Here is a 27,333-nt window from a genome sequence, read left to right as displayed (position 1 = left end):
TGAATTGTAGGGAATCACAAATGATTTGTCTTGACCTCTTCCTAGTTAATCGTTTGTCAGAAAAATTACCCAGGAAGGAAGTCTGCACGTTGCGAAGCCCTCAGAGAACACGTCGCAGAGCCTTGGGGACAATGTTCTGCTCCTGGCAGCTCCTGTGTCCGCGGTGCTGGCGCTCCTGCGTGTGCAGGGTCCTTGTGACTCGAGGGAAGGGAGGGCGTCTCCACCTCTCGTGTGGCAAGGCAAGGCGGTGCGTGTAGGGCCCAGGTTCGAAGAGCGGCTCAGCTGCGTCCTGGCTGTTAGGTCTTGCGCTGGTTGTGTCATTGCCTCCCTGTGCCCATTTCCTGCTGTGTCAGTGGCGATGATGAGAACCTTCTAAGGGCCGGGTTGAGGACTAAGTAAGGGAGGATCTGCAGAGTCTTGCAAATAGTTGCTGGTGTTTGGTGCGTTCCGTGTAGCTTTTTAAAATAAATTTAATTTTAATTTTAATTTTTTTTTAAAGATTTTATTGATTTATTTGACAGAGATCACAAATAGGCAGAGAGGCAGGCAGAGAGAGGAAGGGAAGCAGGCTCCCTGCTGTGCAGAGAGCCTGATGCGGGGCTTGATCACAGGATCCTGAGATCATGACCCGAGTCTAAGACGCTTAACAAACTGAGCCCCCCCAGGCGCCCCTTCCGTGTAGCTCCTAAGTGTTCCTGTTGCTCATTATCCCCAGTTGATTCTCGAGCAGTTGAAGCTGATGAGTAAGTGCTCCGTGATCGGGTTTTTCAGTAAGCGCTCCCGACTGAAAGAGAGCAGGGCCAAACAAACAATTTTACGAACCCAGAAGTGCGCTCTAGAAATGTCTTTTCTAGGAACGGAGGTTAATGCGATGGGCAGTTCGCGGGAAAAGTCTGGGCAGCATGTTTGTGTTGATGACTGTTGATCAGTGAGGATTTTTCTCATGCAAGTACCCGGGTTTTTCTAGGCTAAACTGCCTTTGCAGCCCCAGCATATGTATCAGGAATTAAAACTGAGAACTTGTGTGTTGGGGAGTTTCTTCTCTGGCACCGTTTAGGTGCTGGGTTTCCCCCCCTAGATACTGCTTCCTCTGTGGAGCTTAGCCTGTAGCTCAAGCCAAGTACTGATGGGGGTGGGGAGGTTGTTGAATTCTGCTGGGGCAGCTCAGGGTAGATACACAGACGGTGGCAGGGGGGTGCCCAGTGGTCTGGGGACCTTGGTTGGGCAAGTGGTCCTCCTCACCCCACCTTTTAAAACTCACATGGACATGATTTGGCTGATGAGATATTCTTGGCTTCTGTGAAGAGTAAGGCAGCCTCATGGCCCAGGACATGAGAATCACTCCTGCTTTCAAGAGAACATTTGCACTGAGGTATACTGGGTACCTGAGGGTTGACCTCAGTATTAGGATCGTTTCGGTTAGAGAGGGCAGAAAACCCAAGTGACTGGGTTTAAACAAGATGAGTCATATCTCACTGTCCTTCCTCTCTCAGCTCTGTAATCCTTGGAGTCTGGGACTCCCTTGATTTAGTTGCTCCACTACCTTTCGTCTCATGATGCCAGGGCTGCGAAGTGGCTGCTTGTGCTCCAGCTATCCAGTCTGCATTCCAGCCAGCAGGGAGGAGAGTCGGCAGGGATCGCGATATTTTAAGGAGATTCCTGGAAGCTGCCCCTCCACACTCCTGCCTATCGGTTTGGTTAGAACTTAGCACAGTCACTGGGAGCAGCAAGGGAGGCTGGGAAGCAGAGTCAGGTGCCCAGCTAAAACTCTGGGGACTGAGATTGAGGTGCACAGCTAGCTGTCCCTGCCTGAGTCCTTTACGATGGAATGGAGGCTCATGCTAATGAGCAGAACAAGCTTTGCTCTTACAGATACCAGGTCTGGGGGCGCCTGGGTGGCTCAGTCAGTTCAGTGTCTGCTTTTGGCTCAGGTCGTGTTCTCAGGGTCCTGGGATCGAGTCCTGTGTCCGGCTTCCCCCGCAGTAGGGAGTCCGCTTCTCCCTCTCCCTCTCCCTCTGCTCTCTCTCTCTCTCAAATGAATAAGTAAAATCGTTAATAATGAAATAAGCAGTTCTGAAGAAATGGAGGTCTGCTGGGGTCTGCTGGATGAATTCAGACATTCTTTTGGTAATCGTGACATACATTTGAGCGAGCCCTGCAGGTGCCCGGTCCTGCCAGGCTCGGGGAGCAGATGCTGAGTCACAGCTGGTCTCTCTGCTCCAGGGGTTGTAGGTTATTGGATTGTCCTGTGGCTGCTTTTTGGTACCTAAGACGCGTTTATTACATAACAATTTAGTGAGTTTCCAACTTAAGTATTTCTATATGTGGGGCGGGGGGAGGGTGGTGGTAATTGTATTCTGGCTGGGAGAACCCACTTGCAGTGCATGGGTTCTGGGGTATCCAGGCCCCTAAGACTGATGGCCTTACAGATATTACCAGAGCCCTCCCTGTTGCTGCCATGCCATCTGTTTGATTGGGAATCCCGTCAGCATGTTTGAGCTCTGTTTTATCTCATCTAAGACAAAGGACTGGCTCTTTAGTTTTCCTGTGCCTGTAAATTAGAGCTTCAGAGCCAGAGGGTGGGGGAATGGGGCAGGGTGGGGTAGGGGGAGGCAACCCCTGCCCCCAGAGGAGTGATGTAATGTCTGGGGGCCAGGGCTGGACGCCATATCAGTTAGCGGTGTGTTCCTTACTTAATGCTAGAGACAGTGAAAGTAACTGTCCAGTGTAATTGGGGTAACTTGCAGATACCCCCAGAGTGACGGAGCTAGAGGGGGTCCCCTTGCTTGAAGAGACTGAGCATCTGGCCTTCTTGCGCTGTTAGCTAGTGGTGGTGGCGAGTTCAGGGCAGGTGTTATGGGACGTCCACAAACCATTCCCAAGGCCCGGGAGGACATGATGAATCTCTGCACTTGACCTGGGGCTGGCTGGCTCTTTCCAGCCCTGGACTGGGGGGTTGCTAGGCTTTTCTCCATCTCCACAGCCCTCCGCCAGATCCTGAAGCAGCTTACTGAGAGTGGGACAGGCACCTGGAGGGGACCCCTAAATGTGGGGCAGCAGTTCCCTTCCTCTGTGTTCTTCTAGAAGGCTGTGCTTACCAAATACTAGCCCATTGCTCTAGGGGCACACCCAGCCTGGAGGCCTCCTGGGCTCTCCGCTGGCCTCCAACCAGCTTCTCAGCAGCTAAGTGTTGAGGGTGGAGGGTTTTCAACAAAGAAGCCACCCAGAGCTCCATTGCCCTGTTTGTTAGTAAGTGTTACTGTCAGCAATACTGGAACTGGGCAGAGGACCTGATGGACACGACCTGACGGACATGTGTGGGGAGCACACACACACACCAGCAGCGGCGCGGTTAGATGGGGTCCGGGCTGTCCGAGCCACCTCCTACGTGAGAACCACTGTAGAGAAATCACACTTCTGCGGCAGGACAGGAACCTGTGGCCCACTCAGCCCGCCTGTCGGAAGGGCCAGCTGGAGGGGCTGCTGCCCACTTGCTTCTGGGGCTTCCCAGAAAGGAAGTGTGTCTCTCTGAGGGACGAGGCTAGCACATCGCTCAGCACATCTGGGGGACTGGCCGATCGTGGGATCGAATGCTGGCATGTTCTCAGAACGACAGAGCCTTCGGGCTCCCCGTTGCTGGCTTCTAACAGCTAGGTTCTTTCAAACAGACTCCAGACTTAGGTTCCAGGTATCTTGAACAGGTGTGTGTGTGTGCGTGTGTGTGTGTGTGTGTGTGTGTGTACGTACGTACTTTCAGCTTCTTTTCCATACACAGATCACTTGGTCTGCCTGTAGTTCTCTGAAATTCTATGACCATTCGTGTACCATTCTGTTGACTCTCACGATGCAGCGGGGCCAAACCTTGTTCTATTCCTAACCAGTTCCCTCCGCGTCTCCTTTTCCCCATCACTGATCTCTGGAAGTAGAATCTATTTATGGAGAACATCAGGGCTCCAGTTCTGGAATACTGAAGAGAACTGGGGCATTTTGGGGCATTTGAAGCTAGAAGAGGTATTACGTTTGAGATTCAGCTGTGGGACCTTGAACAAGGCATTTAACTGATGGGCTCCAAGCTTCAGGTTCCTCATTCTGTAAAAAAGAGAGAAAATAGTTACATCTTGTTGTAATGGAGTTAAAGGAATTGGTGTCTTCCAGTGCCATGCAGGTGAAGAAATTGTATATCTCCTTTACTGGTTATTCCGTGTGTGTGTGTGTGTGTGTGTGTGTGTGTGTGTGTGTGTCCGTCCCCTTTCTAAAGATAACCTCATGTTGACCTGGCCTTCACCTGCTGTATTCAGACAGCAACCCGCAGTCCTAGATGGCTTGTTTTCCACCCCTCTCCCCCTCTAGAAAAATGTGCCGGAAGTGGCAGGAGCAGAATGTATTTGGATAGGTTGCACTGAATACGGAGATGCCACGTGAAACTAAGCCCCGCTCAAGCTCCAGTGGGCGAAAGCTAGTTTGCCTGTGAGGTGCAGCCAGTAAGGGGGTGAGCTCCGGGGTGTGGACCCCTTGGGTTGAGTCCTGGCTCTGCCGCCCGTGCCCTGCGCAAGTCATTTAACCTGTCCTCACCTCAGTTTTCATGTCAGTGGAATGGGTATGATAATCATTTCTATCACATAGGGTTCTTGTAAATACGTGAGATCATTTTAAAATACCGAGCCTAGTACCAACTAGGAAGAAACTACCCATTTTGCTTTTGTTACGATAAGAATGCTTGCTTTTAATTGTGGTAATAAACACTTTTGATAACATTCATGACCTTAGCCATGTTTAGGTGTACATTTCTGTAGTATCAAGTACAGTAACATCGTTGGGCGACCATTCTCCAGAACTTTCCCATGTAAAAGTGAAACTGTATCCACTGAACCACTCCTCACTTTCCCCCCTCCCCCAGCCCCTGGCTACCTCTACTCTGATTTGTTTCTGTGAATTTGACTAGTCTAGAGGCCTCCTTTAAGTGGAGTCCTACAGTGTTTGTCTTCCTGTGACATAATTATTTTAAATCTTAGCCCCCGACTCCCGATCACACCCTTGCCCACTCTTAGCGTTTTCTGTAAGCTTGAGACTGCCTGCCTTCTCCAGCCGTGGTCATTGTCAAATTATTTCCTTTCTTGAGAAAACGAGATACCTTGGGAGTCCCATATCATCCTGCTGAAGAGGGCGGGATTTGGGGAAAGGGAAATTAAAATGAAGGAGCCATAAGAAGAGGACATGAAATAGGGCAAAGACCGTTCACTCGTGGGACAGTGGAGTCTCTGTAGGGCTCCTTTCTCCGATTGTGTGAAAATTCAAACCTCTCTTCAAGGAGAGGAATGGCATAATGGACTCTCGTGTACCTCTTGCCCCCAGTTCAACAGGTATCTAGATTTTTTTTAGAGGCCACTTTGACAAGTTCCGGGAGGAAGAAAAGACTAGAAAAACCTAGACTGACCTGGAGACAGGTGTTTTCTTTGCTTGTTCACGTGGTGGTGTTTATCTCCATGATAAAGGGCTTCTGCCTCGGGAGTTCTAACTACTGCTTAGGTTGAGGATGAAAGGAAACAGGATTGCAGGCGAGTCATTTCACCTGGTTTCCACTTGGAACTTAGGAGGGTGGTTGTCCTGGGGCGCGTGGCCTACGCCCTGACTTACTAAATCAGTAATAGGTGAGGATGGTGTGGTTGTAGAAAGTAAGATCGGGGGCGCCTGGGTGGCTCAGTGGGTTAAAGCCTCTGCCTTCAGCTCAGGTCATGATCCCGCATCCTGGGATTGAGCCCCAGCCTCTGCTCAGCGGGGAGCCTGCTTCCTTTCCTTTCTCTCTGCCTGCCTCTGCCTACTTGTGATCTCTGTCTGTCAAATAAATAAATAAAATCTTTAAAACAAAACAAAAAAAAGAAAGAAAGTAGTATCACCAAACAGGCCCTGAAAACGTGGAGCCAAGACACACAGCTGTGTACTAGCAAAACAGCCAGATTTACCCTTGGTAAGAAATTGTGATGAACACTGGCTTTCGAGATGTGCTCAGTAACCCGATTTTATTGGCCATTGTGTCCATTTGTCCTGGGTTGTACCTGGGTTAAGGGAAATGATTGTTTACCTGCAAAATTAGGTAATATAACTACTTTATATACACTTTTTTGGTAGAGATGGGTCTTCGTATTAAAAAAAAATTTAATGGGTTTTAACTAGAAATAAAAATATCATGATTTCAGTAATCAAGTAGATTAAATACCTTTGGCTCCATGAAGCCCTCTTCATTTTTGTTCTTTCTTTGGACTTCTAGATGTATTTCTATCTGCTCATAAAAGGTACTGGCATAGACTTTGCCCTGCATAGCCTTAGGATGTGGAACCAGATGGAAGTTAGGAAAATGAAATAATGGGCTTGCACCTGTTTATAAATGTATAGTTTATAATCGTATAGAGGCTTTGATTCTTTTGGGTATTTTCATTTTTGAATCTAGCATAAGTCATGTACAAGTTTTATCTTCCTGTGACTTTTTTTTCCTGGCCTAACTGCTGTTCCAAAAATCCTGTTTTAAATGCTTTTCTGTTAATACGTGAAAATGTCAGAAAAGTAAAACGGTTTTCTGTTTTCCTTGAAGATTTTATTTATTTATTTGACACAGAGATCGAGAGAGAGCACAAGCAGGGGGAGCGGCAGGCAGAGGGAGAAGCAGGTTCTCTGCTGAGCAGGGAGCCCGATGCGGGGCTCTGTTCCTGGACCCTGGGATCATGACCTGAGCTGGAGGCAGAGGCTTGACCGACTGAGCCACCCAGGTGCCCCTAGAGTTTTCAGACAATTTAACAACTGAGTCAAAATATCGTTCCTCCAAAGATCCTTACTTGGTTTTGTGTCTCAGTTTGTGCAGCAGGAACTATTGTGCAAATAGTCTCATGGGGATTGACTGGGGCAACAGGAATGTCCAGTGTTCCTTAGGCTTGGACAGATCAAATCCAGAGCTTATGAGAAATGTAAGCTTGCCAAGTGTCCTGGTTTTTCCTTGTTAAAACCAGTTGTTAAAGAAAGTTCGATAGTGAAGCAATCTCCCAAGAAGCCCAAGAAGCCTCTAACTGCGCCACTTTTATCATCCCGTGTAATTAGGTCAGCCGGCTCCGCAAGGCTGGCTATGGCTTGTAGGGGTCTTGTAATGTAGACATTCTTATTTTTAAACTAATCTGTATACGATGGAAAAAAATGAACTCATTTTTGAAATGAACTCACTATCATTCTTTTAAGAGCATATCTTTTTTTATGCTTTTCTTTTTATGAAGAGTATGTACTATGGGAGAGGAAAAAGAGGTAGATTTTAGGTTCTGTACCCAGTTCCAATTCTAGTGTGTGGGGCGGTGGCGGGGGGGCTTCCCCACATCAATAAGTAATTCTCTCTCATGAGCAGGGTATTCGAGAATTCACCCTAATAATTCTGACACTACCTAGAGATCGCATTAATTCCCACGGATAGGGCTCAGTCCTGAGAGACTGCCCCGCATCCCTTCTGCCCTGACATCCGGTGTCCCCTGAAAGCACCTGTTGTCACCTGTCCTGCTGGCTGATTGGACATAGATTGAAGGTTCCAGCTGTCCCTTCTGTAGGTTTGATTAATTTGCTTAAGCAGCACACACAACATGGACATTTTACTTAAAAGGTTATGGGTTGATCGTAAAAGAGTATAAGGCAGGACCAGCCGGGTGGGAGAGATGCCATGTAGCGCAGGTTCTGAGGAGTGGGGTGTCGGTGCTCTCAGAGCCGGCTGCTCTCCACACACTCCATGTGTTCGCCAGCCAGGAAGCTCACCAAACCTCATCGTCTTGGGTCTGTGTGGAGGCTTCATGACAGCCCGTTTTTGATTATATTGTTGGTGTTGGCCTGGGATTCAGCCTCCAGCTCCTCCCCTTCCTGGAGGTCAGGGTGGGAGGGTTGAAAGTTCTAACCCGCTCAGCAATGGTTGGTTCCCCCGGCAACCAGCTCCTATCCTTAGGTGCTTTCCAGAAGCCTCCTCCTTAACATAACAAAGACCGGTGCACCGCTCTCCCTACTTAGGAAATTCAGGGGTTTTAAGAACTCTGCCAGAAAAGCAAGGACTAAATATGCATTTCCCATTTTCACAACATCACCGGTGCGTGTGTGTTGATGGCAACCGGACCCAGAGCGTGTAGGTTTGAGTTCATCCGGAACAGGCTGACCTCTTCGCGGCAGGGAAACCCCATGTTGGTTTAGGTGTTGGTTGTGTTTTATCCCGTGTCACCCCAGCCCGTAAGTGGTGGTATATATTTGGTTTACTGTGGGTGTGAGTGCGGACAAGACCACGGCCAGGCACTAGAGCAGAAGCCGCACAAGCAGGATGCAAGCCATGACCTTGACCTTAACTGCTCACTGGCCGAGTCCTCTGGCCCTGGCTTTGGATTTCACATGGGCTCAGTCCCTTCATGGCTCAGGGGCCCTCTGGGCCATCAGCACATCACCAAGGTGCATTCTTTCCACTTTCTGCTGTTCCCCGAGTGTCCGGACCAGGGCACAAGCCGGGATGAATACATTCTTGTTGCTTTGCAGTAGCGGCTTTAGAAGGGACCGCATGGAAGAGGAGGTAGGCATTACTGCCCTGCTCTCCGCCGCGGCCCCCGCAGATACCTGCGAGTAGGAAGCTGTGTTAAGGAAGGGGGGAAAAGAGACTCTGGGATCCTCCCTCTCAGCAGACTGACTTTCTCCTTTAGCACCTTCTGATCCATCCGACAAGATGGTAGCCTACGGATTCTTCCCTCCAGAAGCCCCTGGCGGAGGGCGTCCGCATCCGGGAGCGACTGTGAGCCCCTTTAATCCTTGCCCTCCTCTTTTCTCCTGCAGTCTTCCGTCTGCGCTAAGATCGTGCAGCTCCTGGGACAGAATGAGGTGGACTGTCGCCAGAAGCAGGTGGTCATCCTGAGCCAGGATAGCTTCTACCGCGTCCTCACGTCGGAGCAGAAGGCCAAAGCCCTGAAGGGCCAGTTCAATTTTGATCACCCGGGTGAGTCAGCGGTTGAGGGAGGGTGTGTGTGTGTGTGTGTCTGTGTGTCTGTGTGTCTGTCTGTGTCTTGCTGTGTCGTGCACTTGCTGGTTCACTGAGGACATTGTTTGACCCCTTGGAATCTGTTTCTTTGGATAACACGGGGATGAAGAAATGACCTTATGGGGTTATGTGGGGCCTGAAGAAGGAGTTTTGAAATGCATTACACAGTTGCATGGTGTCGTGACTAGGGCTTGCGTATGAACGAGGGTGACTCTGTGTGAGCCTGTTACTTGAGACTGGCACAAGCACAGCTGGTTCTTCTGCCTCCTCTGATCTGAAGCAGCTTGTGCCTCCCTCACTCCCCCACCCCCATCCCACACATGCATGCCCATGGCAGACTGTGAAACTCACCCGACTGGCAGAATGGACCGTGGAGAGCCCGGGATGTCTGCTTGTGTGACTTTCGCCTTGACGGTCCCAGACCAGTGCATTGCCCTTCAGCTGGTTTTGGTTCTTTTTTTTTTTTTTTTTTTTTAAAGATTTTATTTGTCAGAGGGAAAGAGAGCACAAGCAGGGGGAGGCAGCAGGCAGAGGGAGAAGCAGACTCCCTGCAGAGCAGGGAGCCCAATGCCCTGAGATCATGATCTCGGACCCTGAGATCATGACCTGAGTCGAAGGCAGATGCTTAACCAACCGAGCCACTCAGGTGCCCCTGGTTTTGGTTCTTGTAACTTGGAATCAAAACCTGGTGCCCCTTACACTCCCCTAGTTGTGTCTATACTTTTCTAGGTTAACATATGCCAGCTGCCAAGACAGCAGCTGAACTTGGAGGAGAGGTGGCTGGGGCTGGAGGGCGGGGAACAGAAAGGTAGAAAAAAGAAGTGAGTCCCTCGGAACGCATTCATACATTCTGTTTTGAGATCCAGGGAGTTTGCCTTCTGTTTTGGGTAGAGATCTGGCTTTTTTCAGTGGGAGCGTATGTGCTCCTCTAGGGTGTGGTACACGTCCACGAAATAGATGTGGATGATTATAGAAGAAGTCGTTTTAAAATTCAGCAACATTTAAACAGTCTGATTTCCTTCAGATGCCTTTGACAATGAACTCATCTTCAAAACACTCAAAGAAATCACCGAAGGGAAGACGGTGCAGATTCCCGTGTATGACTTTGTCTCCCATTCCCGGTAAGTGAGCTCGTCGGGACTAGGCATTGCTCCTCGCAGCTCCCAGAGCCGTCCCAGCTCCCAGGCTGCAGGCTGGGGCCTCCCCTTCCCCGTGCCCACGGCCACCCGTGTGTGAGCAGCAGCGGTGTGCGTCGTGGGTGTGCAAGGGTTGGGGAGTTTACCTGGTGCTTCCTGGAACAGTCTGCTCATCACCTTTTCCTGACTCTGAAAGGACAAGTTCATGAATTTGGGCTCAGGTGAGGGACAATACACTTGTCCTGATTCCCAGCCCCAAGCTGTTATTCCTGGAATCAGATGTGAATGGGCTGGGCAGAGGACATGGGAGGAAGAACAAAGAAAACTGTTCTTTCTTCTCTGCTGGTTGGACTGCGCAGAGAGGTGTGAGGGCACTGAGGTCACCAGAGACCAGATGCTCAACTCTCAGGAGAGTTCCTCAGTCATGTCCTTTCTGCTGATCTGTGTTTATGCTCCCGATGAGGAGGGGCTCATCTTCTTTCCCTCTGAGTGGTTGCCCGAGGCTTCTAGAGGACTTCACGATGCCTGCTGGCCAGGCTCTCAAGCTCCCTCGAGCCTGCCAGGACTCTGCTCACTCTGTGTCTTTGGGACTGACTTCCCAGGCAGACTCTAAACTTCTGAATGGCATTTCAAGCACGTGTCGTTGCTCCTTATTCTTGGCTAGTAATTACTCAGTAAGTGTTTTCAGCGCGGCGCTGTTTTGAAAGTTTCTCCCACCTGCTTTTCATCGTTTCCTCTTGGTTCCTTTCTTGTCATTCTCTCAAGTGGAATTTTTTTTTTAATGGGAAATTAGATTTCATGCATCTTTTGCTACCAAATGTCTCTATAATTAAAAGCCCATCTCTGTCTCCCTGTGTGTTCCTTTAGTACTATCTCAGCCAGTTTTTGATGCGGGATTCCTCACATGTTCTGTGCTTTTCCCAGAACTGGAAGGTGTGGCAGAGATTGGCTGGAGGAGGAGGAGGAGAGTGAACACAGTGTGCTGGAGAAGCCAGGCTGCTCAGTGCCTTGCCCTCATCCCTCCCCAGTATCTTCTCAAGGGTGTCCTACTAAGGATCAGATGCTACTGTGCTGTAAACTCAACAAGGTGCACCTCCAGCATCAAATCATCACAGACCGTGTAGGAATAAAGGGGTTTGGTATAGGAATTGGAGCTAGTAAGAGTATTGAGGGAGGTGCTGGGAGAGCTAAGATCTGGGAGGCTGTGGTCTGAGGCACTGGAGGAGAAGCCAGTGTCCATGGCAAGTCCAAGAAGCTGCCACATCTGAGCCCCAGCCTCCAAGGGGGGCCACTTAGAGTGTCTGCGAAGTAGCCCTGTGTGGCTATTAAGGTTTCTTAAAAATTATATGGGTTTTGTTTCATCTTCTACATTTCCCATTGGCAAAGCATCCTGGGACCCCAGAGGGAAAAGGATTCTGGGAATTGTAGTTTCTAGCCTTAGCAGCAAGTGGTGGTGATGTCCTATCTATGGGAGACAAGGGAGCCCACCAGCTCTCAGGTCCAGGGCAGGGCAGTGCTACAGAATTAAAATGCAGCCCAAGAACTAAAGGGCTCAAGGAGGAGTGTGAAGAAGGGAGGAAGGGATGGAGTATTTAGAGCAGGTTGAATAAAGGAGGTGATATTTAAACTGTATATTGGAAAGCGTAATAAGTCATTGGGGAAGGGGATTTTCAAGGTAATGGGTAGAGAAGCAGTTCAAGGACAAGCTTGGTGGGGAATCAACAGCTGGTTAGGAGGGGTAGGTTGGGCGTGAGTGTGCAGGAAGAGTGGCTGGAGGCCGGCCGGCCCCAGAGACCCAGAGAGGAGAGGCTGGGGATGCCAGGGCCAGATCGTGAGTGTGCTGGGAGTAGGGAGTCACAGATGGCTGTTGGGTGGGAGCAGATGGTTCTGGTGTCAGCAAGAGAGGATCACGATGCTATTTATGAAGTCCTTGGAGTAGTAGCCGAGGTGAGAGCCTCCCATCAGGTGGCGGAAGTCCGCGTGGCCGGCAGGCAGGTTCTCCCCGGACGGAGGGGGTGGGGTCGCGTGTGCCGCGTGAACTCCATCAGGTTCATGCATTAAGCAGCGAAACCCCAGCAGAATTCCCGTCTGGACGTGATGTCCTCCCCTACCCCTGATTCCTTTCACACCATACATTTGATAGCCCCTCTCTTTAGTGGCCCACAGCCCATATCTTTGTGAAACTTCTCTGGACCACTTTTGGCCACAGCAGTCCCTCCGCTTTCAAGGTCCACTTGTCAGGGACCCAGCTGTTCCGAGCTTACGGCTCCTGATGCATCCGCGGGCCTTTCATGGTGATGTACAAACAGATGTTGGACTAAGACCGAGAAGAGTCTTGTTTGCTGTAAATACGCTTCTCTGGCCTTGCCTCTCCTCATAAGCCACCCGAGAAGCTTGGATTTAGGTTCTCTCAAATGCTCTGATTGTCTTGGTATCGTGTGTGGACTTCGCAGCCAGACTCTGAACTTCTCCCCAGAATATTGCACCAGGCAAGCCTCCTCGCTTGTTCTGGGCTGGCAGTTGCCCAGTAGATGTTGTTCTTAGCTGTGGGCTGTTGGAAGGGTTCTCCTCCCTGGATGTACGTGCACACGTGGGACAGGATCAATTCCAGCTTCTTGGGGCACCAGCAACAGCACGGACAGCGATGTTTTCCTTGCTTTCCCAGGATCGGAGAGGCGTGTTTGTTGAGTTGGAAAACCACCTGTTCCTTGTTCATGCTTATCAGCGAGGCGTCCTAATTGCGTTGGATCTGGTGTCAGCGCATGTACACCTAGCACGGTCACGGTGCTCTCCCGGTGTGTGTTTTCCAGACGGAGCCCTGGGAGTCCCCCTTCCCCACACAAACGGGAACATTTCCGTTTCCCAGCAGAGACGTCCCACCCTCCTTTGTGCAGGGCACTTGCCCAGAGCGGCTCCCGTTTCCCTTCTGAGCTCTGTCCAGTTAGTTCGTTATCCTAAACCACAGGGGGCTCCCTGTTTTCTGGTAGCTGATACTCCTCCAGACCAGTGGTCCTCACCCCTGGCCGCACGTTTTATGGTTTTATAAAATACCAGTTTAGTGGTTTTATAAAATACCAGCACTCTGGCTCTACCCCAGATGAATGGAATCAGAGCCCTGCGGGGTGGGGCCCAGGCATACACTTTTTTCCTTCTAAAGATTTTATTTATGTATTTGACAGAGAGCGAGCACAGGCAGAGGGAGCAGTAGGCAGAGGGAGAGGGAGAAGCAGGCTCCCCGCTGAGCAGGGAGCCCGATGCTGGGTCCGATCCCAGCACCCTGGGATCATGACCTGGGCCGAGGACAGATGCTCAACCCACTGAGCCACCCAGGCATCCCAGGCATTTTTTTTTTTTTTTTTAAGATTTTATTTATTTTAGAGAGAGCACACATGGGTGTGTGCACACGTGCGGTGGGGGAGTGGTGTCGAGGGACAGGGAGAGAATCTGGCAGACTCCACACTCAGCACAGAGGCTCAGTCTCGGGACCCTGAGATCATGACCTGAGCTGAAACCAGGAGAAACCAAGAGTCAGTCTCTTAATGGACTGAGCCTCCCAGATGCCGCCAGGCATGCATATATTTTTTTAAAGCTCCCCAGATGGTTATGTGTGCATCCAGAATTACATCACTGCTCTAGAGAGTTTCCTAATCTTACCCGGTCCTCTTCGGTTGCCTTTTCTACCTCCTGTTCTGGCCCTTGGGTAGTGGCTCCCAACAGTTGCCTGCCTTAAAATTTGCCTAGGAACCCCTGGGTCTGAGCAAATAAGGAATCAGAGAGTGTTTATGGGAAGGAAGCTCCGTGCATCCTCTCGCCTGGGCAGCTGCCGACTTCCCTGTGTTTGCACAGATAAACCCATTGTCTTAAGGGTTTAAAAAATTGTTAAAAAATTAAAAAATTGTTTTATTTTACATTGTTTTATTTGGTTTTATTCCTCAGTGTGCACGTGAGTAGTAAACCTTGCAGTGGGAACTGTTACCTTGCTTTTTGTGACTTTGGGGCAAGAGGTTAGGTTAAGATGATGGTTAGGACAGAAGCGGGTGGTGACCCTGTGGGGTAGGTGGAGAGGTCATGCGTACCCCTGCCTCCTTGAGGAGGAGGAGGAGAGCACCTTCAGCCCTGGACCACAGACACACCGCTGCTTTCTTGTGGAGCCAGACCAGATGGAGCTTGGGAGGCTTTCCCTCCCTGTAGGCGCTTCCTCTGCTCTGCAACTTCCTTTTTCTGCCTCCTTCTCTCCCGACCCTTCCTGCCTCCTTCAGTTGCCTCCAAATGGGGGAGGGGTTGGGGCCGTTGGGAGAAGACTGAGTTTCTGTTTGTGAAAGTTCAGCGTTAGCTTCCATAAATGCCAGGCCTGAGAGCATTCCTGGAGACGCCTCCAGAAAAAAGAAGGAATCACATCTGCTTCTGTCTTTCTCTGTTGTGTGTTCAGCAGCATGGGTTGTTTTTTTTTTTTTTTTAAATCCCAAGGAGAGGGACGACTGCCTTCTGTTTCTGCTTTATGGTGAGAGCTCAGAGGAGACATTTGCCCCAGTTGTGATGGCCCTTTGGTTGGCCATCAGTGGGGGTCCGAGGGCTCTGCAAGGCGGCGGTAGCTTCCCCCTTTTGTTCCTGCTGTAGGTCTGCAGGGAGGGGGCCCCAAACCCCCAGACAAATGCTGCTGTCCTCCATCCTTTGCTCACCCTGTCTGGTTTGGCCCATCATCTGCTCTGTGCTTTGCAGGAAGGAGGAGACGGTCACCGTCTACCCCGCAGATGTGGTGCTCTTTGAAGGGATCCTGGCCTTCTACTCCCAGGAGGTGCGAGACCTGTTCCAGATGAAGCTTTTCGTGGACACAGATGCGGACACCCGGCTCTCCCGCAGAGGTGGGTTCTGAAGGCCTCCAGTGGCCCAGTCCAGCTAAGCCAGTTCAGCCCCAGGATGTCCTGCTGCTCAAACACCTGGTGGCATCTGAGAAGGGATTAGTCACTGTGTTGCATAACGAAAGGCTTGTGAGGTCACGGAGATGAATTCAGAAGTTTATGTTGTGGTTTTGCGGGGGAAAACATTGGATTAAATGCCCAGTTCTGTGTGGTTTTCCCACAGGCATCGTCATCAAGATAGGAACTAAAACTAGGATGTCTGGGGACAAGAATCCCTAGTGCCCACAGAGCTGGGCAGCTGGTCGTACCAGCCCGCTTCTGTAGTCTTTATTTCCCAGAAAGCTCTATGGAGGTTTGGTCCCTCTGTCCCGCCAGCTGCGGCGCAGTTGCTGGGTCATTCCCTCCGCAGGCCTTACTGAGGGTGTGCCTGTGTCGGTCTCCGTGCCTGGCGTCCTGAGGGACAGCTGTCCTTTGGTGGGGAGCGGAGCCTGTAATTCAGCCCGGCAGGACATGGAGTGGAGCCCTTGCTTCCACCTGCGGGATCAGGAAGCTTCACGGGGGGTGTGGCAGGGTGATGACGTAGACAATGCAAGAAATTACACGGTGCAAACACAGGCACACAGGGCTTGTTTCAGGAAGCAAGTGGCTGGAGTTCCTAGATGTCTGTCTAGAGAGATGCTGGAAATCGCTAGAGGCAGATTATGGGGTCTGTGGCTTCCCGTTTGGTCCCTGGTCCATGAGGGAGAGCTACCAAGGGGTTTTGAGTAGGGCAAATGAAAGGGCCTCGGCTCTCTGTTGGGAGATGAGTCTGCTGGAGGACATGGGAGTGAAGATGGTAGGTAGGGCTGCTGTAGGAAGTGGCAGGGTTGAGAGGGTACCAGCAGAGTCAGAAAATGACAGCCCCCTGTAGGGGCTGTGGGGATGAGGACAGTGAGCAAGGCTTCCAGTCTTCCTCACATGGAACAGGAATGAGACCCTGGGAGTGACAACAGTGACTCCTAGTCACAGAGCAAATCTTGGGCAGATTGGAATTAAAAAAAAAAAAAAAGATTTTATTTATTTATTTGTGAGGGAAAGAGAGAGAGTGAGTGTGTACAAGCAGGGGGAGCGGCAGGCAGAGGGACACTCAGGTTCCCCACTGCGCAGGGAGCCCAATGGCGGGGCTCGATCCCAAGACCCTGAGATGACCTGAGCCGAAGGCAGATGCTTCACCGACTGAGCTGCCCAGGCGCCCCTGCTGATTGGAATTTTATACGTTCCAGCCCAGAGCCTTCTGACCTCAAAGCCTGTAACATGTTCTCTTTTCAGTTCATGAAACAAATTTGTGCTTTATCCACTTAAGTCCTCTTTGCAAGAACTATAAATGGAACCAGCAGAATATAGAGAAATGAGACCTTGGATTTTTGTCCTCCCAAGGAATAATGTCTATGCTAAGTGAGTTGTTCTTCCACTTCCACTCCGAGGTGGCGTGGGGTTGGGTAGAACTCCTCAATGGAAGAAAGGAGAGTGGGAGGCCTGTATTCTAGTCCCACAGTCTCCAGCTAGCTTTGTGACTTTGGTGGCGCTTGGGACTCGTGTGACCTCCCAGGCTTGGGTTTCTTTATGGATAAGGTGAAGGAGACAGGCCTGTTTAGAGGGTCATGACTTGGGCCAGGAAAGAGTTGCGTGGTGTTTTTTAATAGATCATCAAGGCCCAAGCCTGGTATTCCCTCCTGCACCCGCCTCAGGGCCTGGTGTATCTGTCACCTTAGTCTCCAAACCCAGGTCCTGCCATGGTTGATCTACTCCATGTCCCTGTCAGTCTATCAAATCTGGGAGGCAACATAATGACCCGGGGTGGGGGTGGACAGGTGGGTGGAATTGGAGTCAGAAGAATTCTACTTAAATCCTGATTTCACCATTTAGTCGATGTCTGACCTCGGGCAGGTTATGTTGTAACCTCTTAGTCCCTCATAAATAGGGATACGCGCGTTGGTTGATGAGGTATCGATCAGTACCCCTGGGTTGTGAGGAGGAGCTGTAGGCAGGTTAAACGCCTGCTGGTGCGTTAGCTGATAACTGTCCGTGTGTTAGGTCGGGTCTGCTTTGTCTGAGATGGTAGATGTTCTGTTTTCCCGAGTTTTCCATCAGGACTGGTCAGAACCTCTGAGTGGTCATCTCATCCTCAGGAACGGGGACGCTGGCCTGTTCCCATCATCAGGTCAGCACCTGGTACTGAAGTCCTGGGCGGGGGGGGGGGGGGGGCGGCGGTGTAGTTAAATGCTTGAGGGAGAAGGGCATGTGAGCCGTGGCCAAATAGAACCAAATTTGAGAAATCCAGAATTCAGAATCCTTGAAAATCAGACGATCTTGGCCTCTAATTCAAACGGATCATCATGGCACTGATGGCACAGAGAATTCTCCCTTGCTTTCTTATACTGGGATTCTTGTGCAAAACGAGGGCAAGATAGGAGGTGATGGTGGCTTTCTGTGGGGTTTCTCTGGTCACATCCCTGATGCTCCCAGGGAGGCTGTCGCTTTCCCTCTCAGACCTCTGCCTTCTTGTGTCACCTGCTGGTGAGTCACTTTCCTGATGGACTTGCGGGGCCTTTCCACATGCTGCTTCAACAAGTTCATTCTCTGTCCTTGTAGGACAGAAAACATGCCTGGCATGTGCTTTGTGGGATGGGAGGGTGGGTTAGTCAGGAGCAGCTGCTGGGCCTCAGAACATTCCTGGAGACTTGAGTTAGTGCCATGGTTTTGCCCTTCTGCGTGTCACCGCACCCATGACCCTTGTGGTCAGAGTGTGGAATGGGGGCTTTGCCTTTGAGCCGTGCAGCTTTGGAAACACTCCCATCACGGGAACCCCTCATACTTTGGGGTATTGGCTTCTCCAGCCTTCACCTTCCTGCCATGTGTGTTATTTACTCTAACCCACCCTTGAATTTGGGGACAGGGAAGAACTGAGACTGGGGACCAAAGAGGGCTGACACCTACTCTTTTCTGCTATAATTCTCTGTGTTCAGTCCCCACAGCTTCAGGGCTGCAGTGGACCTTGAGTTGGTTAGTCTGTTACTAGAGCTAACACATTTCCTTGACTAATTTTTAAATTGAAATGGCTGAACCATTGAGGAATTGTATTTATTCTGGGTCTTTCTAAATTTTGTTCTTGGCTTTGGTTGACCAGAGGAGCCCTGGTGGCTTTGGAAGAGCGGCTGTGAGAGCCAAGACGGGAAGGTGGGCAGACGGGTAGTTTCCTGCGCTTTCCCCCTCTTCTGAAAGGGCCTTTTCCTTTCCAAGCAAATGTGCCAGGTCAGAGTGATGATCAGGGAGCCGGTATTGAGTCCCTGGAGTTTCCGGTTTGTGCCAAGACCTTGTTCTGACTCAGTCCTTGGCTTGGTCCTGTTTCCTGACTTTGCCTGAGGAGCCGGGCACTTTGGTGCCGTGAACTGGCTGGCCTTGTGTTGTCCTTGGCTTGAGGTGGGGTCTCGGGCTGTTGGAGGTGGTAACTTAGTGGAAGGCTCTCAGGGAGCAGAGGTGGGTGATGCCGTTTGGTTTTGCACGTTCCCAGTGTCTGGGCAACATTCTCCCCCATTTCCTGTTTCCCTTCCCAGGGTAGAAACTGAAGGGTGGCTCCTCCCTGTCTTCCCTGTTTCTCCCTCTCCACTGTGTCTTCCCGTGCGTCCGTGCCCTGCGGTCCCTCCCGCACGGCAGCCCCCCACTCCCACCTTTCCAGCTGCTCCGTGGGACCCTGGCTCTCGGCTGGGTCCGGCCTGCTCACCTGAGCTCACCTGAGTTCCTCTGAATTCACAGATGCTGCCCTCCCAGGGGCCCCCTGCTCTGTCAGGGAGCTGTCCTTCTCCTGAAGCTTCCCAGATTCGGTTACCATCCTCATGGGTGGTAGAAATTCAGGTTTATCGAATACGTCCCATGCACCAGCCACAGCGCTGAAGACTTTAAGCCCATCCCCCTGTATTCTGGAGTAATGACCTTATGAGAAAGTCTCTGTGTATCATGTCTCTATTTTACAGTTAAGGAAAATGAGATTCATAGAGGTTGGGTAACCTTTCTAAGGTCACAGAAGTAAGAGTGGGATCAGGATTCCAACCCAGGTTGGTTCTGCCTGCCCCGCTCCGGGTGGTGGGCCCAGGACCTAGGGCAGCCTCTGGGTGACTCTTCTGCTCCCCGTGCTTGCCCCCAGCCCTGCACCTTCCCCACGCAGTGGCGTAGGCGCAGGTAACAAGGGAGCCGCTGGCTGGGGCCGGGGGCAGCGGGAGAGCCCCCAGGGAGCCCGTGGGCCCGTGTGTGCATGCCGGGGGAAAGACAGGGGCCCACGCCATGCACGCCAGCCGCACTCATGTGCAGAGCGTGTCTTGTGAAACACACACATCAGGCTTCTGCACGGCTTTTAAGCAAAAGCTATCCGAGTGTGGCCGTGTGTTTGTTTTTTCCCCAGCTGATACCCTTTGCCCTGGCTTCCTTTTCCCTTTGTACTTTATCTGGGAACGTGGAGAAACTGGAGGCCACCCTGGCTGTGTGTTTTGGCCGAGGGGAGCCCGGTCGCCAGCGGGCCAGGGCTCCGGAGGCTGGTGGGGGCGAGCCACGTGGCAGCCCGGCTCCCTGGCAGAGCCTCCGGCCCCACGTCAGAATGCCTGGGAACACCATTTCCTGGCCGGGGGAGGCGCCTCTGCCTGTCCCGGGGCCGGGAGGGGCCGTGGGACAAGCCCTGACCCATCAGCAGGTGCTGATTACCCAAGACCAGGGTTTCTGCGGAGATGTCTTGTAAATGCAGGCAGATGTCTTGTAAATGCAGGCGTTGCTGGGAGAGTCAGGAGGTCTGGCCGTGTCACCTGACCCTCTGGAATGTGGTCTTCTCGCCATCTAATCTCACACATTCCACACCAGCCCGAATCCTAACCACGACAGCCTCCCTCTTTCCTGCCCCTGCCGGTGTGCGTGTGTGCGTGCGTGTGCGGACACACGGAATTATCTAGAGACGTGGCTGTCGGGAAATTCACTTGCAAGTGTGCCCTGGTGCATTTGCAGTGAGGTTCATCCCCTGCTGAGTCTGTAACCTGAGAAATGTTCGAGAGGAGCCAAGGGGCCTTCACGAATGGTTGCTGATGGACAGGGCACCCTCTCAGGGTCCGGGTGGAAGATCGGGCAGCCGTGGGGCTAAGATTTACAACAACACCCGTAGGGAGGCACTGTTTTGACGGAGAGAATCTCCTCCCAAGTTCTCACTGCCGAGTTTGCGGGGAGGCTGAGGCTCAGGGAGGTTGGTGTAGAGTGGCAGAGCCAGGATCCTAGTCCCTAGTCCCTAGAGTTTTTTGACGAAAGACTGTTAAAATAATAAAGGTGTTGGGTTGAAAGCCCTTGAATGACACCGCCCCAGGGGGAGAAGGTCGAAGATGGGGAGTGCAGCCCACTGTTTCCAAAACCAGGGTGTTGTCCCCTCAAACGAGGTGTTTTCTATTTGCAAGCCCCCGTGCTTGAGGTCGGCAGGAGTGGCTGGCCGCAGTGGGACCCTCTGCCTGGCTTCTGCCCCTGTAGGGGCTGGAATGTTGTGGGGGGGGGGTGCAGGCGTGATAAGGCAGCACGTCAGCAGTAGGTCCGCGGGCCGCACGCAGGTAAGTCACTGCAAGGGGACGCCGTCCAGGAGCCGCACCTCCTCTCTGGGCCCTGTCTGCTCCCTGTTATGAGCCCTGCAGGACCGTCCTGCTTTTTTATGTTGTTCACACTGAAATTTTATTTGGGTCAAATGCTGCTTGAAACCAGAAGACTGTTGGCTGAGGCTGGACAGCCTTTTGCTTCAGAAGATCCTTATGTCATCGCCCAATTTGACTATAACAATAAAAATGTAACTTGTTTTTCTTGAAGCTGCTGCTGACCCACTCTTGGTCAAGTCTCTCAGGAATCCAGCTTGTGAATCATCCAGAGTAATCGCAGAGCCTGAACGAGCCTGGTCTGCCTCAGGAAGGGCGGACATGTGTTGGCTCATGCACCATTTTCTTGATTCTTGTTTTTCCTTTTCTTATAGTATTAAGGGACATCAGCGAAAGAGGGAGGGACCTTGAGCAGATTTTATCTCAGTACATTACGTTCGTCAAGCCTGCCTTTGAGGAATTCTGCTTGCCAGTGAGTTGTGTTCTTGGTTTGTTTTTTGTTGAATTTAGCATTTAAAACTAAATCTCATACATACAGGTATGTAAGCCGATGGAGCCCCCGGGCCTGAATTTCATTTCTCTCTGAATGATCCTCTGTCCTCCAGTCCCAAGAAAGGGCAGCCTTTGAGGCGTTGTGCTCTCTGGGAGCTGTCGGCCGCCATCTTTGTCAGAATGGTCCTTCAGGGTCCCGCTGTCTGACTCCGGCAAACTCTGCACTCCTTGCTTGGTGGGCTCACGGTGTGAGGGTGCGCCATACCTAAGCATAGACTCGGCCACTGGGATCTTCAAAAGGTCTGTGATGGTTGTAGTATTGGTGTAGGGAGGGCTCAGCAGTAGGGTATTTCCTTCTGAATCTCTTCTGCCCTCCCCCCACCCCGCCCCTTTGAGCTTGTCTTTGGCCTCTGGATACGTTCCCCAATGGGAAGTGTCCTGCCATGTTGGAATAAGCTTCCTTACTTCTGCCATGGCACAGGCTCATCATTCCTCCTGTGGCAGCTGGGAACTCTCTGGGAGGTGCTTTCAGAGAAGGGAGGTTGGGGATATGGGGAATTTTCAGTGTTTAGTGAGTCGGCCCTCAGCACAGGAAACACTCTTGTCTTCAGGGGACAGAGAGGTGAGTGCTGCGGGAGGCCCACCAGGGACAAGAGGTGCGGTGGTTGTAGTGGTTGGATGGGGGGCAGGGGTAGTGGTAGAGGAAGAGGTAGGAGATGATGTCATTTGAGAAGAAGCGTTTAACTCAGGAGATACCTGCACCAGTGTCGTGTGTCCTCACCAGGTTGACCTCACCATGGTCTAACTGCCTAACGATTTATAATGAACTCTGAGTGAGAGTGGGGAGACATTGGGACTTAGCCTGATCTTAGTTGATCTCTTCTGGGAGACTGGAAGCTGTGGGCATGGAGAAGAGGTGTAGAGTGAGGCCGAGTGTGGGAATTTGTTTCTCCGAGTAATGAACTTCTTTCTTTCTCCTGGAAAAGTATGATCTCCAACTGTCTGTTCCTTCAAGTCTTTTAGTAGGTTTTGCGCCAAACCAGACTAGACTTCTGTTGTTTCAGATTGGGGACAGGTGGATTTTCTGAGTCAGTCTGAGTAACGCTGATGGCCTGTTCATTCCCCTGGAGAGGATTGGGTCACAGGATTAGGTTTCCAGACAGAGGGCAGAGGGAGTGGAGAAGCCAGGAAATTCGATCCATTCGTCTATCTATCTAGGGACGACTCCTCCTCTTTTTACCTTAATAATAGCGCAAGGTAAACTTACCGGACATGAACTAGAGCTAACTGCCACTATCTGCTGTTTCACTTAGTTATAACAGAGCTTAAAGTTCTGCACATTTTTCTGGGTGGTTTCTGCTTGTTCCCATTGTCCAGCCACTCTGTGATCAGGGAAGATCAGGTCATTCATGTGTAAGCCAGGAGCTCAGATCTGATAAATTGTCTGCCTAGTTCAGATTGGGTTTGGGCCTGACACAGTTGCATTTGAATGGTTTTAGTACACAAGATGCCCATGTGCTGAAGGCATCGTTAGGTGGAGGTGGTCTTACGCTAGACGTAAGCTGGGTCACACACCAGAACACAGTTACTTGTAAAGTGGTCCACAAAATCCCAGTGAAATAGGAAAACAGAAAAGGGAATGTATCTAATTGCGGCTTTACTTTTTTTTTTTTTTTTTTTTTTAAAGTGTGGTAACAAAATGACCATGCAAATGGTCATCAGGGGGATTATTTTTCTTGGATTTACCCTTGTGTTAGGATCAGTGGTGTCCCCTTTCAGACTGTATGTAGAAGTCCAAGGTGAACCACTTCCCTTTTCAATTTGGGTTTTTCTAATTCATATTTTTCTTAGTAGGGAGGAGGCAGTTACGAGTTTGGTTTCAAAGACCACATTCTCAGTGCAGGTCCTAAGCTTAAATAGTATTAAACCATTAATAATGAAAGATCAAGAGAGATGATTTATTGTAATTTAGATAAAGGAGCTAAAAAAATACTGTGTTGGCAGCTTCAAACTGCCACCCTCCGGGATCAGTGGTAGGAAGGCTGACCCTTTTCTCATGGCCCCTCAAGAGGGGCGTGGACCAGTTTGTTTCTTCTTTAATGCGTTGTGAATTTCTTTCTCCACAGACAAAGAAGTACGCTGATGTGATCATTCCTAGAGGTGCAGATAATCTAGGTGAGTCCTGGTGGGGAGTCATCCGGTGGAGGCATGACTTCTACCCTATGTCCGTCATACTTTGAGACAGGATGTGGTGACCAAGCAAGGTTCCATGGACGTGGCTGAACCACTGTTCTGTTCCTGGGAGCCAGAAAGGAATTTCTGCTTACGTAGTTGGCCTTGGGAACAGGCCCTTGTGTACATGTGTGTATGGCCATGGTCACAAATAGGAACTCATGCTTCTCTAACAGAAACCAGAGGACTGGACACTGGCCTTTGCTGTCACTCCCAGCGATGACACTTAGAGATGCCTTGCATCCAAGGCCATCTTTTAGCAAAAGCACGCTTTCTTCTTAATTTAATTTAGAATGACTTGCCATCAAGGTAGCCCTTCTGAAAGGGAGCTAGTTGCATTTATTTATTTGTTGGTTTTGGCTTGTCTGAGAAGTTGGGGTACCTCTGGGCTGAGGCAGACTGGGGCATGATCTGTGAGAAGTCCCTACCTTCTCATTCTCTTTTATTAATTAATTTCAACTTTCTTCCATTTAAACAGTTAATTTTTTTTGCTGAGTCATTTGGGAGTCTGTCTTAGCAATGAATATTTCACTGTGTATTTCTTTTTTTTTTTTTTTTTAAGATTTAGTTTATTTTAGAGAGAAAAGGGGGAGAGGCAGAGGGAGATGGAGAGAATTGCAGGCAGGCTCCCTACTGAGTGTGGAGCCCGATGAGGGGCTCAGTCTCAGGACCCTGGGATCATGACCTGAGCTGAAACCAGGAGTCGGATGCCCAACCGACTGAGCCACCCAGGCGCCCCTCACTGTGTATTTCTTAAAGAGAAGGGCATTTTCATTCCTAGCCACAGAACAGACATTCCATCCAGAGAAGTAAAGACTGATACAATTTCCTTTGACAGACTTGAGGCGTGCAGGCCCGTCGTTTTGTAGAATGGCCCTCAGTTTGGGTTCATCTTTGTTTCCTCATGATTAGATTCAGTTTACACAACCCAGGGAGAACACCGTAGGAGAGACGTTGTGTTGCACGGGTTCTTTGTGCAGCATCTCAGAAAGCACTCTGTCTTCATTCCACGTCTGGTGATGGTGATGTCAACATCAGTCACTTGCTTGAGATGAACCGTTTATTTCTAACGCTAAGAACAGAGAGTCCCCATGTTAACCTTTCTGAGCCTTCTGCAGGGATCATTCTACTTGGAATGGGGGGCTGGTGGGTTCCCTGGTGGAAGGCTTGTCTCCTCTCTGCACTGTCCCTAACACAGCCGCTCTCTGCCCCACAGTGGCCATCAACCTCATTGTGCAACACATTCAGGACATCCTGAACGGAGGGCTCTCCAAACGGCAGACCAATGGCTATCTGAACGGCTACATCCCTTCACGGAAGAGGCAGCCGTCGGAGTCCAGCAGCCGGCCCCACTGACCCCTGTGTCCTTCTAGCCCGGCCCCTCTCTTCAAGAGACAGGAGGAGGGATCAGAAGGCACTGTTCATTCGTACATGTGCTTTCCTAGGACATTGCTGTATTTAAGAACACACCATGGAGATGACATGCCTTTGTTTTTCCTTTTTTGTTTGTTTTTTTTTTTTTTTTTGTGCTTTGGAGCGGCGAAACGAGACCGAATTTGACCCTGAGCTTAAATGACAAACTGTGCCAACTACTACTGGTGATGCCTAATTATGAATCCAACGTGTAACCAGTTATAAATACATATATATATATATAAAAGGATCTATTTTTGTGTAAATGTACAAATACTGTAAAGCTGTTTGCTGTAAGTATTGTGCAGGAGGGCCTGTACTTGAGTGTCCGGGGCTTGAGCTGGAGTCTCACCGAGGGGCCGTGGCCGCTGTGTTCCGCCGGGGGCAGGCTCAGGCATGGGTGCGGGAGGTGGACGGTGGAGAAGGGGGGGGCCCCCGGCTCATGGCTCTCGTGCCTGTGCAGCTCGAGGACAGTGGAGCTGGGAGCCTTGGCTTGCCCCTCCCCTGCCAGGGGCCACTGCCTTTGAGCCGGAGCTTAATCATGTGTTCACAAGAGATACTCCTTTCTTTTCTTCTTCTTTTTCTTTCTTTCTTTCTTTTTTTTTTTGAATTGAAATTAGGCAAGACTTCAGCTCAAAAATCAAACTCAGGGAAGAGGCCCACTAAGGAGAACAAATCTGTGTTTTCTTCTTGCCCAGTGCCGCCCCCTCCCCCTCGCAGCTGCCCGGGTAGCTCAGCCACTCCTTCGTGACCCACCTGCTTCTCAGTCTCTCCACAAGCCAGAGCTGCCCCTCTCTCCTTCCCTGATGGGCATGTGACGTGCTCTCTTCTGCAAAAAGGGGGAAGGAGAGAGTCGAATGGGATCTGGTGTTGTGTCCGAGGAAACACTGGGGGAAGTCCGCGATCAGATTCCTTGGGTCTTGTGCCAGAGGGTAGCTCGCACGGTGGCCCCTTGAGTCTGGGCTTTGGTTGAGGACTTCTGCTGGCGGAAGGACAGCCGACAGCCCTTCGCAGGGTGGCAGGGGGATTGAATGGTCGTTCCTGCTCACTGAGAAGCAGGGCCTGGCAGTGGGGTGAGGACAGCACGCACCATGCCAGCCAGGCAGATGGCCAGGTTCCAGGGAGAGCCCCACCTCTCCTGAGGGCTCCCTCTTTGGGAGGAGCACAGATCCCTGAAGATTCTTGGTGGAGGAAGTGGGGGACCAAGTGAGACCCAGGAGGGGTGACGAGAGGGTCCTGAAGCCTCCGCGATTAACCGCGGACGAGCAGGAGCCCTTCACTTCCCCGTTGAACATCTCCGTGCTCTGCAGGCCGTGCCCGCAGCCTTTCCACCACCTGACGCGTTTGGGGGGAACTTCTCCTCCCCATTGCTTTCCCAGCCCGCTGGAGCCATTCAGGTACGTCTGACACCACGTCTCTCTAGTCACACCGAATTGTCCCTCAGACTCATTGTCGTCCAGCTTTGATTCCCCCTTTCTGGACTCTGTGTGACTCTCACCCTGTGTGGCTGTTTGAAAAAGTCCGACCTCCTCCCCAGCAGAGCTTTGCCGCCCCTGAGACACTCAGGAGATAGCTGCAGGCTTGCGGGGGAGCTCCCGAGGGTGGGAGCGAGGGAAGGCTCCCGAGGGGCCTGCGTCTGAGGCCGGTGCTCCTCGGGATGAGTACGTTCTGGAATGCCACAGCATCCGTATTCTCTCTCTCGTCATGCCTTGCACGGTTCTCAGATGAAGGGTGGGTGGCAGGCCTGGGTTAGGATCCTGAGGACCCAAGGCCTCTTGGCCTGGATGGGGCCTCTCTGTGCTCAGGGGCAGCCCACCCCTGTCTGGGGGAGCCTTGGCCTTTCAGTGGGTAGCACATTCAACTTTACTTGAAGCTCCCAGGTGCCAAACCATTTAGTGCCTTGGCTGTCTGTCCCACTGCCCTGGAAGATGGAGTCTTCTCATCTCTGAGCCTTGATGTCCTCACCTGCTTCCTCAACTACTTGTGGTGTTGGGACCAAGCCTCCAGTGTCTCTCAATAGCCCAGTTGCTGGGAAACTGCTCTAGGGCTGCCTTGCCTCCTGGTAAAAAGCATCCCCAGTTCTTGGTGGCTTGGCTTGGGGCACTGGGCTGTGCCCACTGGGCAACGCTGACAACTCCCTTGGTTCTGTGACACACTGTCTGGGGCAAGGAAGGGATGAGAAACTCCATCCCTGTGTGGCCCCCTCAGTATTTAGCCAACTCTCTGAACTTGAGCTTTCTGTGTGACAAATCCTGGACTCGGTATTTTGAGTCATGGGTCTCTGATTCCACTGGAGAGTCAGCGGTGGGACCATTGGGCCAGAAACCATGACCCGAGGCTGCTGGGTCCTCTCTGTGGTCCAGCGGGGAGGTACCAGCAAGCAGGGTGGGGTGATGTCGGTCATGTGTGCGCGGGAGTCCCGTGGCTTCGGAGCTGCCCAGTGGTGCTTGCTGCTGCCCCGCCCCTGCCCAGGTGTTACCCATAGACCAAGTGTGTAGGGAACAAGTATCCACACTTTGTGTCATGGG

At 51.2% G+C, this 27,333-nt stretch overlaps 1 protein-coding gene across 1 annotated transcript in view; it reads left to right on the top strand.

The window, feature by feature from the left end:
* LOC111151023 (uridine-cytidine kinase 2) overlaps positions 1-24,917 on the top strand; it is a 69,141-nt gene extending 44,224 nt beyond the window's left edge. The window contains exons 2-7 of the mRNA XM_022508729.1: positions 8,827-8,986; positions 10,053-10,149; positions 14,884-15,026; positions 21,043-21,140; positions 23,287-23,335; positions 24,609-24,917. Of these exons, the coding sequence (XP_022364437.1) occupies positions 8,827-8,986; positions 10,053-10,149; positions 14,884-15,026; positions 21,043-21,140; positions 23,287-23,335; positions 24,609-24,748 (687 nt within the window). The 3' untranslated portion in view covers positions 24,749-24,917. The remainder of the gene's footprint in view (positions 1-8,826; positions 8,987-10,052; positions 10,150-14,883; positions 15,027-21,042; positions 21,141-23,286; positions 23,336-24,608) is intronic.
* The last annotated feature ends 2,416 nt before the right edge of the window (positions 24,918-27,333 follow it).

The sequence above is a fragment of the Enhydra lutris genome, unplaced genomic scaffold (assembly GCF_002288905.1).
Source record: "Enhydra lutris kenyoni isolate GAN:26980312 unplaced genomic scaffold, ASM228890v2 scaffoldscaffold25, whole genome shotgun sequence".
In the NCBI taxonomy this organism is placed as follows: Eukaryota; Metazoa; Chordata; class Mammalia; order Carnivora; family Mustelidae; genus Enhydra; species Enhydra lutris.
This window is presented reverse-complemented; position numbering and strand designations above follow the sequence as displayed.